Source organism: Hemitrygon akajei, chromosome 27 (assembly GCF_048418815.1).
Source record: "Hemitrygon akajei chromosome 27, sHemAka1.3, whole genome shotgun sequence".
Classification (NCBI taxonomy): Eukaryota; Metazoa; Chordata; class Chondrichthyes; order Myliobatiformes; family Dasyatidae; genus Hemitrygon; species Hemitrygon akajei.
The window spans coordinates 42,358,595-42,370,819 of NC_133150.1; the positions used below are offsets into that span (position 1 = coordinate 42,358,595).

General features: G+C 40.4%; 1 protein-coding gene across 2 annotated transcripts in view; it reads right to left on the reverse strand.

Annotated features, from left to right (window-relative positions):
- LOC140717299 (S-adenosylhomocysteine hydrolase-like protein 1) overlaps nt 1-12,225 on the reverse strand; it is a 90,998-nt gene that overhangs the window by 68,611 nt on the left and 10,162 nt on the right. The window contains exon 1 of one of the 2 annotated variants that reach the window (XM_073030747.1): nt 787-843. The exons of the other annotated variant lie outside the window; for it this stretch is intronic. Within the exon in view, the coding sequence (XP_072886848.1) occupies nt 787-804 (18 nt within the window). The 5' untranslated portion in view covers nt 805-843. Of the gene's footprint in view, nt 1-786; nt 844-12,225 lie in introns of those variants that run through there. 2 annotated transcript variants of the gene reach the window in all.

The following is a 12,225-nucleotide window of genomic DNA, read 5'->3' on the forward strand; positions in this document are numbered from 1 at the left end:
ATAGGAGAGTTTCTTGTACGAGGAAGTGTGACCTGCATCCAAATGTAGTAAATCTCTGGGAGTCAGGTGTTTTTTATTGTTTGAAAATATCGGTCCACCAGGGCTCAACACGGACAGTCGCTTTATCACACTAGGATTTGTTTCCCATATGCCCCCTTGAAACTCAACTGGATCACAGGAAAATTTATCATACTACTGTGCAACTCCTGAAAACAAGTGTTTCAGTGAGTGATTTAAAATAACACCCAACAGCCCAGAAAATCTGCCTGTCAAAGTTCCAAGGGTGCCCAACTATCAGAGTTTCACTGAATACATCAGCACAGAGGAATCATGAAAGGATAAGCTAAAAAATTACATCTACACATCAATAGATACCATTTGCTCCTTCAAGGTCTCAGTGCAATGACAATTAAGTATGCCCAAATCAGTAGGCTAAAAGGCACATTATTCTGTCCAGCAGAGGTGTTGCACAGAAGACACACACTTCTTTTGACTTTGCACCAAGCAAAGACAAGAAATTATGCTATAATTTGCAAAATATTTCACCCTTGCAAGATGAACTGCCTGTTGCAGTTGCCAAGGCATTACAGGGAGTGAAGGACTATAAATGCAATGGATGGAGAAAGTGCTTTTACAACTTCCTCACGGTAGACGAATGAAGCATCAACCAAGCTAGCTAAAAAATGCAAGGAGGAAGATGCTGAATGGGAGACTAGAATCTTCCAAAGTATCACTGAAAAACTGTATCTCTCACGGATAAACACTGGGAAATCTGAAATCACTCACCTTGGATTGAAGGCACATAGGGTTGTTCTCCCCACACAGTTGAAATTTGCTTGCTGTATGGAGCGGTTCTCCTCAGAGTGCCTAGGGGAAAAAATTGAGTTGCATTCCAAGCTAACCTATGCTGACTGCTCTAAAATAATTTTAAGATTGATCACTCATCTGTGCCAAGGTTCATTCATTCTGCAAATTCTGGGAATTCTGAACAGCCTTCATCCAAGACCGAAATGCAACAAGTGTTATAAAATGGTAACACGACAGATAAAGGCCATTTGGCCCTTTGAATCTATGCTAGTTCTCAGCAATAGCAATTCAGCAAATGCCATTCCCTACCCTTTTACTGTGGTCACAGCAAATACTCCTACCCAACTACTAAACAACTAAGAAATTGAATAACAGTAATCATTTCAAACATCCCATGGTTCATTACCAAGTTTAACAGAGCAGGCAACAATCGCTAGAACTGAATTAATGAGCAACATCCATGCCACTGTTTTTATCCTCAAACTAATGCAAGCATTCGTGTGGTTCTGATTCAATTATGCGGAACACCAGAACAACCAAAACGCATTGCAGAGTGAAGGCATGCAGGTTGGTTCTCCCCACGCTGCTAAGATTTGCTTGCTATGTGGAGCAGTTTTCTCAAGAGCATCAAGACAAAAATTAAATGGTTCCACTTTCAGCAAACCTATGCTGACTGCTCTAAAATGATCTTAAGATTAATCACTCAACTCTGCCAAGGTTCATTAGTTCTGCAAAACTGGCATCAGTTTCATTTATGACTACCAACCATACAAAAGCAGAAGAAACTGTAGAAAAAAAAATCAATCAGATGTAACCTTGCTGCATCCTATTGTCAGGTTAAGTAAACAATATTCATAATTTCTCATGCATTGGAGGACAAAGAAGCTAACTTTTATTCAAGCACCATTCTGGTCAAAATAACAGTGAATTAAGGACAACAGATACTTGAGGGAAAAGATCCTAAAAGTCAATTGAAAGCCTTGTCTCACCCACTTAATTCAGCTTCTCAATGAAAGGAATTCATGGACCTTTAGCCTAGTCCTGCTGACTAGGGAAGTCTGGATGGAAATTGTTGAAATAATTCTGCCTTCCGAGACACTGTGAAGCTAATATCAGACTGTATCAGCATTACAGTGGAGTAAAGCGATTTAGAGGAATGAGAAAGGAACTAGCCAAATTTGGTTGGATGGGGACACTAGCAGGGTTGATGGCATAACAGCAAGGGCTGGTGTTTTAGGGGAAAATTCAGAAGGTGCAGGAAAAATACCCCAAGACAAGTACAGTATTCTAAAGGGAGCAACCCTGGCTGACAAGGGAAGTCAAAGGCAGCATAAGAGCAAAAGAGAGGGTATATAATACTGCAGAGAATTAGTGGTAAGATAGAGGATTGGGAAGCTTTTAAAGGCTAGAAGAATGCAACTAAAAAAGCTATAAACAAAGAAAAAATGAAAAATGAGGGTAAGCTAGTTAATAATATAAGCGATACAAAAAGTTTTTAAAGATATATAAAGAGTAAAAAAAAGAGACAAGTGGACATCAGGCGAGCCGAAAATGACGCGGGGAGGTAGTAATGGGAGACAAAGGAATGGAGGGCAAACTTGAGTGTCTTCGCTGAAGACACTTGTAGGATGCCTGAAATGCAAGAGCGCCTGGGGTGGGGGGCAGAATTGAGTGTAGTTGTTAATACTAAAGAGAAGGTGCTTGGGAAGCTGTGAAATCTTAAGGGAAGTAAGTCACCAGAATTCCAAAAGAAGTGGCTAAAGAGAATGAGGACACATTAGTAATGATCTTTCAAGAATCACTAGATTCTGGAATGGTTCTTGAGGACTAGAAAATTGCAAATGTCATTCCACTCTTCAAGGGAGGGAGGAAAAAGGAAGAAAATTTTAGGCCCATTAGCCTGATTTCAGTGGTTGGAAAGATGTTGGAGTTGATTGTAAAGAATGAGATTTTGGGTATTTGGAGGTACATGATAAAATAGACTACAGTCAGCATGGTACGGTTTCTATGGACTCACTTTTAAGGACACTACAACTCACATTCAGTATTTATTGCTTATTTATTGTTTAATATTTTGGGGTTTTCCCCCACACTCATTTTTTATATTTCCAGTTTGTTGTCTCTTGCACACTGGTTGCTTGTCTTTTTTTGTGTGTGGTCTTTCATTGACTCTATTGTGTGGTTTGAACTTTGTATGCATGATAACTCGCCATACTGCACAGATTACCATACAATAACCAGCAGCAAGTTACCCAAGAATGACAACAAATTCGAAACCCAGCACTTTAAGAATTCCTCTGGTTACAGGGTGTAAAATCAGGAATATTTTTAATGAGTATAGCAAACAAGAGAAAGCAGTTCCTCTTCTTGCTCAGTTTGGTTTCTGTTACATGGTTCTAACACAAATATTTAACTCTGCCTTCAGACGTCTACTCCAAAGTTTTCTTCCACCTGCATTTTCAAATGATTCACACACTCCCTCAGCATTTTCTACTACTGCACTGATATTTCCTAATGTCCATCTGCTTTACACATTAGGCACAGAGGTTCTGCAAATGCTGCTAATCATGAGCAACAAACAAAATGCTGTAGGAAGTAAATTATCAAAATAAATATGTCACCATATACAATCCTAAGATTTGTTTTCTTGCAGGCATACTCAATAAATCCAAGCAACACAACAGAATCACTGAAGGATCGTACCTAACAGGATGTATGAACAATGTGCAAAAGACGACAAAATGTGCAAATACAAAAGAAAAATAATAATAATAAATAAACAATAAATAACAAGAGCATGAGATTAAGAGTCCTTCAAAGTCCATAGGTTGTAGGAACAGTTTAGTGATGGGTGAGTGAAGTCATCCCCTTTACTTCAAGAGCCTGTTGGCCGAGGGGTAATGACTACTCCTGAACCTGGTGATGTAGGTCCTGAGGCTCCTGCACCTTCTTCCTGATGGCAGCAGTGAGAAGAGAGCATGACCCAGGTGGTGAGGGTTCTTGATGGATGCTGCTTCTCTGCAAGGGTGCACTGAGTAAATGTGCTCAACGGCAGACAGAATTTTCATCAGTTCCAATGGAGGGTCTCAGCCTGAAAAGCCGACTGTTATTTCCCTCCTTGAATGTTGCCCAACCTGCTAAGTTCTCTCAGCATTTTGTCCCATTAGCCTTAACTCTCTAAACCAGGGATTTCCAACCTTTCTTATGCCATGGACCAACACCATTAAGCAAGGGGTGCATGGACCCCAGCTTGGGAATCCCTGCTCCAATTCCTTCCTAACAGGCACTTATCGAGATGTATTTTAAATATCTTTATCACACCTGTCTTAACCCTTTATCTGGCAGTTCATTCCATATACGCACCATCCTCTGAATGGTCAAAGGTCCCTTTGAAACCTTTTGCTTCTCACCTTAAACCTATGGTCTCTAGATTTTTAGCTCCCCTTCTCAAAGAAAAACACGCTGTGTGTTAGCCTTGACGAGAAAACCTGCAGATGCTGGAAATCTAAGCAACACACAAAAAATGCCGGAGGAACTCAGTAGGCCAGGCAGCGTCAATAGAAAAGAGTAAACAGTCGATGTTTCAGGCTGAGACCCTTCATCCAGCCTGGAAGGGTCCATATTCTATCTAGATAGCCTCCAATCTGATGGCATAAACATAGGTTTCTATAATTTCTATTCTCATGCTACCTGGCCCGCTGAGTTCCTCCAGCATTTTGTGTGTGTTGACGTGTGTTAACTTTATTTATAAACTTTATAGACACCCCTCAATCTCCTACACTCCAACGAATAGATTCCTAGCCTGCCCAACCACTCCCTATTACTCAGGCCCTCGAGTCTGGCAGCATCATTATAAATCTTTAGCAACACAAACTGCTGGTGCGACTAAGCAAACTGAGAAGGGGGAAGAAAACGTCCATGAGACCACATGCAGATTGTGGCACCATTTTGTCAAGTGCTTTTGTTCTCTCTGACGCAAGATCTCCCAGTGGCAAACCATTCCAAATTGACTTCCCATTACTCTACTGAAATCTATATAATTATGTGATATCTTGCATCTTGACATGGAAGTTATCTTCCTAATTCCACACCCCTTCCGATATGTCAGTGGCTTCTTTAGTGCCGCAATAAGGCCAATCTCAGATTGGAAGAGCATACTCAATCTGGGTACCCTCCAACCTGATGGCATGAACATTGATTTTTGTAATTTACTGTAATTATTCCCCCTCTCTCTTTTTCCATTCCAATTGCACTCTCACCCCTCTTTTTGCAGCTGGCCATCACCTACTGTACCTCTGGTGCCTCTCCTCCTTTGGTCGACTGCCCTCTCCAGATTCCCCCTTCTTCAGCCCTTTACCCCTTTCACCTATTACCTCCTAGCTTCTTAGATCACCCTTCCAACCCCAAACAGCTACTATTAGCTTCACCTGGTCTATCACCTGCCATCTTGTACTCCACCCCCTCTTCCACCTTTATTCTGGCTTTTGCCCCCTTCATTTCCAGTTCTGATGAAGAGTCTCATGTTTACTCGCCTCCATAGATACTGCCTGGCTTGCCAAGTACCTCCAACACATTGTGTGTTGTTCAAGATTTCCAACATCTGCAAAATCTCTTGCGTTTGTGATCACACCTCTTTGCATTCTTTCCAGTTGAATGATTTCTGCACATAATGCTCCAAAGCCAGTATCACTAAAATCTTGTACAATCACAACGTAGTGGTTACCACAACACTTTACAGAACCAGGACCCAGGTTCATTTCTCGCCACTGTCTGAATGGAGTTGGTACCTTCTCCCCATGACTGTGTAAGGAATCTGCACACCTTCCCTGTAGACTGAGTGGGATTTCTCTGCGTGCTCCAGTTTCCTCCCACCCCAGTCCAAAGGCGTACCGGTTGGTAGGTTAATTGATCATTGTAAATAGTCCAGTGATTGGACTAGGCTAAATGAGGGGTTGCTGGGTGGCACAGCTTGAAGGGCCAGAGGGGCCTACTCTGCGCAGTATCTCAATTAAAAAATAAGATTAAAAACATGACATCCCAACTTTTCTTAATGCCCTGACTGAAGTCAAGCTTGCCAAATGCCACCTGTACCAGCCCACCTACTCAGAGATCCTCATATTCTACTGAACTGTTCAGTGAACCGTTTAGTGGAACACAAGGACCTATGAGGACAAGTAGATGGTCTGCTGAATACAAAGAAAAAATATTCCTTTCCACACTTCAAGCAGAAAATTTTATCCAAAACAATGTGACCATAAAGGGAAAAGGGAAATGTAGAAACAAAGCCATCAAACATTTGCATTGGATTTTATCCACAGACTCACCAGATAAATACAAATCAAAGATTAACAGGTTTAGACTAAAATGTCACAATGCTATTGCCGTATATTTTTTTAACCTTGGACTAAATAGTATTTGAGAATTTCTTATCAAGAGGGTGTAGCCTGTTGCAGTGATAACATTTTACACTCAAAAAAATATGGCTGCCAAATCCTTCATTGTCCTTGCTGGTTAGTTTGTTCTATTGCAGTGATATCATTAACATAATTAAAAGTTGCTCTTCTATATCATCTCATGTCATAGAACATACAACAAAACACTCCAGCACAGTCCTTCAGCTCTCAATGTTGTGTCAACCTATTAATCTAACCCCTACATAGCTGTACCTATGCAAGTGTTTCTTAAATGTTCCTAATGTATCTGACTCTACCATCACCCCTGGCAGGGCATTCCAGGCTCCCACCACTATATCTCACATTTCCCCCCCCCCCCAATACTTCCTTCCAATCTCCATAAAGTTATTAGCTACTTCAGTCCTGGGAAAACGTACTTGGTAATCCACTCATCTTGTACTCCTCTATCAAGTCACTTCTCATCCTCTGGGTGTCCCTTCACAAAAAGAAAATACAGGAGCAAATCCGGTGCAAAATAATCAATCTGATACAAGGAGAAAAATAAAACTAATGATTAAGTCAACTATACTATACACTTTAATACATGTGAAACAATTTAATAAACACACTGCATTACACTCCTTAAATTACTCAAATTTAATTTTAACAACTAGTGCCAGGCCATTTTTCAGATCTTTTCTCAGCGGCAAACTACACAAGCTCCAGATCCTAGTTTATCATTATTAAAATGTTTCCACTTAATTTAATACAGATTGGAATTTGTAACTCAGTTAAGATTATTATGGTTGGTGCTGGCTGCTTTAGACTGTATTTTTAGACAACATTTGAAATCACTAAACTTCTACATACACAATTTCATAACGATTCTCAGGGAGCACTGTGCCTAAAGTCTGTGTCAAGTTCAGTGCGGGTTTTTCAATGGATTAATGGCTTTAATAAGCACGTTCTTGTGTATATCCATGCTGCAAAAAGTACAAAGTCCTAAAGACAAACTGTCCACCATTTGTATGTGCTCTAAGATAGCAAGTCTGGCTTCTCAGTTATAACTGGAAATCATTTCAGTCTTGTTGATCAAGTATGGACAGATGAACAGTATCTAATAAATTCCCAGTCCCATTATTGAGATCTAAAACATTAGACAATGCACCAATGTTCATTCAACCAACATTTTTTGATGAGTTTAATATTTATGTTTCAACCATGAATATTTAAATTGATTTAAAATGCATGTTTGTATTTAAAGTCTTGGAAGCCTTCTAAAAAGGAAGCTATCTCATTCTTAATTTGTGTGGTAGTTTTACAACCATAGTATTATACACCCAAATAAGTAACAGCACATTAAAGAAGGGGTTGCAATCTATATTTTCCAAAGCACCACACACAAAATGTTGGAGGAACTCAGCAAGCCAGGCAGAATCTATGGAAAAAGAGTATAGTCGACGTTTCGGGTCGAGACCCTTGATCAGAACCTATATTTTCCAGTTGCTTGCAAGCATAATTTTTTTTTTTGCGATGTATAATCTCAAGGTGAGACATGTTACTACTGGGAATTGTGACTTTCATGTCTGGAACTTATTGTTTGAACACAGAAACAAAGATAAAATGTTTGTTCTAACTCTATAATGAAGTGTTCTACTGTGTCAGTAGTCACAGATGGACTGTTACATAACAGAATCGTACAGCGCAGTACAGGCCTTTTGGGCCACAATGTAGTGCAAACCATTCAACCTACTCTAAAATCAATCTAACCTTTCCCTCTCACATAACCTTCCTTTCTCCTTGCAGATATTCACAGTAAATTCAAAGAAACAACAGAATCAGTGAAAAGCTGCACACAACAAAACAAAAACAACCAATATGCAAATGACAACAAAAAGAAAAAAAAATAAGAATAAATAAGTAATAAATATTAAGAACACAAGTTGTAGAGACCTTGAAAGTGAGTCCATAGATTATGGAATCAGTTCAGTGTTGGGATGAGTGACGTTATCCACTCTGGTTTAAGGGCCTGATGTTTGAAGGTTAATAACTGTTCCTGAACCTGATGGTGCAGCTATCTTCTTCCTGATGGCATCAGCAAGAAGGGAATGTGGCCTGGATAGTGAGGGTCCTTGATGATATTTGCTGTTTTCCTGGGACAACAGCCTTGTAAATGTGCTCAATGGTGATAGACTGGCTTTAAGTTCAAGGATATTGGTGTTTCCATACCAAGCTGTGTTGTAACCAGTCAAAATCCTCTCCACCATGCATCGATAAAGTTAGTCAAAGTTTTAGATAACATGCTGAACCTTTACAAATGTCAAAGAATGTAGAGGTGCCGCCAGACCTTCTTTGTAATACCACTTATGTGCTGGTCCCAGGAAGATGCTGAAATGATAATGCCAAGGAATATAAAGTTGCTAACCCTCCCCACTTCTCATCCCTTGATGTCTGTGCCATGGACCTCCAGTTTTCCTGTTCCTGAAGTCAATAATCAGCTCTTTGGTTTTGCTGATGTTGAGTGAAAGGTTGTTGTTGTAGCATCTTTCAGCCAGATTTTCAGTCTCCCTCCTATATGCTGATTCCTCATCACCTTTGATCTGGCCAACCACAATGGTGCCATCAGCAAACTTAAACATGGCATTGGAGCTATATTTAGCCTTATCATAACAAGTATAAAGTGATTACAGCAAGTGGCTAGGTACACACAAGAGCATGGTAATAGGTCCTACCATCCTAATGAGCCTGCATCACCCAATTACACCCTTATGACCAATTAACTAACCCATTGGTTTTGGAAAGGTAGACAAGGGGAGAATGCACAAACTCCTTACAGAATGGCAGAGTTAACTAGTGCTGCAGTAAATTTACACTAAAATGCGATGCTACCATGGTGCCCATAAATAAAATGCCTTCTGTTTTCTAGATCTGGAGCTGAATTTGGAAGGATGCATCAGTTCCTCACTATGAGAAGTCATCATTTGACGTCAAGCTCAATAAAGATTCAGGTTTGTGCTGCAGGAATTGAAAATCCGTCATATTATGGGGCAATGCCCTTCAAAACCTTGGGGGAGAAGAATTGTTGAACTGAGGCTGTGAATGTTTATACCAGTTCTCAAGTACTTAATGCAAGCAATGGGTGTACTGATGTGATTATCAATTGCCAGTGAGGTCAGCCTTCAGAAAATAAAAAAAAATGTGTGGTCTTGTATGAAATAAAGGGAAAATTACCAGAGCAATCTCCTCATCATTTGATAAACTGTATTAGTGCATTTGTATGTAACAAGGGCTAGAGCACAAATTCAAAGCTTATTCAACTTAAATATAGTGAATTTCATAGTAACTGCAAGGATGCTGGTTCAAACTTGACAGAAGGCAGAACTTTGTGAAATACTATTGACCAGGTCACCTTGACACAAAAATAGCACTACATAAAGCACTCATTCAATACTGGCACATTTGAATTCCTTCCTCTTACACAAGATGAACTGCAAAGAGGAAAAATTACTCTTACCACAATGTTCAGTGACATCAAAATTATCAATAGAATGTTCCCACTATGAACATAATATTCTTACGTAAATTCATGAAATATTGAACAGAATTAATCCACACTGGAATCCTGAGTAAATTCCTAATCACAAGCAATCAGAACAATTTTCTTCCCTCCACATTAATGTCAGAAACATTACAGTGAATTGAGTGTGGAAGGACCTTTTCCCCTCCAAAATCACCTTTGCCTTTAATAACAAGGATGTCTGCACTGCAGCACTCTGAGCGAATGCATGACTCTACGCCTTATTACACATTCATTACATTGAACTGACTGATATCATCTTCAAACCTCCAGTTTAAGGACTGTGCAAATGTCAGATCCTCTCAGGTGCTAACCTTTTTCCTGTTTTGTTTGCAACCTGCCACTGAATTTTGCACCCAAATAAAATTATCGAAATGATGACCAGAAAAGAGAATCATACTGGTGCATTACGCTGTAATGTTTGATGCCAATGCTGCAGTTATTACTGGAATTCCGACTCAGTGCCCAATGGAATTTCAGAGTAAAAGTAAGATTTACTGCAGGAGGATCACAGCTTTATTCAACTGCATCACAGACAGCTCAAAACCTCCAAGACCACATGCAGAAGTTCATTATTACTGTGAAATGGGTTTCTTTCTGAATCAACGCTATGCTTCTCAATGCGAATAAGCCATTAGCAACTTTATAGGTCCTTACTGGAAACATGAGTGCCCAAAGTAATTCAAATTCCTCTGCTTTGTATGGATTGAAGACAAGACTCATTATAGAGTCAGAAGAGATAGTGGCACAATGACCAGATATCCTGCAATCACTAACATGAGGAAATCTGCAGATGCTAGAAATCCAAAGCAACACACACAAAATGCTGGAGCAACTCAGCAGCTCAGGCAGCATCAATGGAAATGAATAGATAATCAACATTTTGGACTGACACCCTTTTTCAGGACTGAGAAGGAAGGGGAAAGATCCCAGAATAAAAAGGTGGGGGGTGGAGGTTGGGGAAGGAGGCTATGTGGAAGGTGATAGGTGAAGCCAGGTATAGGAAAGGTCAAGGCTGGAGAAGGAGGAATCTGATAGGAGAGAAGAGTGGACCACAGGAGAAAGGGAAGGACGAGGAGATCCAGCGGGAAGTAATAGACAGGTGAGAAGAGGTAAAAGGTCAAAGTGGAAAATAAGGGAGGAGTGGGATGATTTGTTTCCTGGAAACAAATCTTGCACATCACTGGTATAAATCAAATTGCTTTTGTCTGTAAATCCACATTTTTAAATTTAGTCAATTTAATTTTGGGCTTTTGACATTCAATAGCAATAGACCAGGTTTCCTATTCCAAGACTGCAAGCATTGCTGCCACAGTTCTTATCAAACTTTGATCCGTATTTATTATTTTCCATTGAAATTATCCTAGCAACACAATAGACAGATCGAAACCCAAATGCATCTGTGCAGTAACATGTACAACAAGTCAGGCAGCATCTGGAGTGCCCGTGCCAGTTTGTGTGTCTGGATTTCCAGCTTCTGCAGAATCCCGTTTACATTTACACATCCCTGTCAAAATGATCTTCCATGCTCCAATTGCCTCTGAGAGTTATACTTTAAATTTATTCTCCCAATTAATGCCTTAGCAGACTGTTGAGATCTTTTATTTAAAATAAACAGCATGAATTGCCAGAGTTTTTGACCTTGGTACATGTGACAATACTATTGAATCACACAGCGTATCGAAGCGAATAACCTGCTGTTTGGACGACTTAAGCACTGGACCGAATCGGAAATGACAGGAGCAGGCCGAACTGAGGCAGTGAGGTGTAGATAATAGACAATAGACAGTAGGTGCAGGAGTAGGCCATTCGGCCCTTCTAGCCAGCACCACCATTCACTGTGATCATGGTTGATCATACACAATCAGTACCCCGTTCCTGCCCTCTCCCCATATCCCTTGACCCCGCTATCTATAAGAGCTCTATCTAACTCTCTCTTGAATGCATCCAGAGACCTGGCCTCCACTGCCTTCTGGGGCAGAGCATTCCACATATCCACCACTCTCTGGGTGAAAAAGTTTTTCCGCATCTCTGTTCTAAATGGCCTACCCCTTATTCTTAAACTGTGGCCTCTAGTTCTGGACTCACCCATCAGCGGGAACATGCTTCCTGCCTCCAGGGTGTCCAATCCCTTAATAATCTTATATGTTTCATTCAGATCCCCTCTCATCCTTCTAAATTCCAGTGTATACAAGCCCAGTCGCTCCAATCTTTCAACATATGACAGTCCCGCCATTCCGGGAATTAACCTTGTGAACCTACGTTGTACTCCCTCAATAGCAAGAATGTCCTTCCTCAAATTTGGAGACCAAATACTCAACAACACAAATACTCCAGGTGGGGTCTCACCAGTGCCCTGTACAGCTGCAGAAGGACAACTTTACTCCTATGCTCAATTCCTCTTGTTATAAAGGCCAGCATGCCATTAGCTTTCTTCACTGCCTGCTG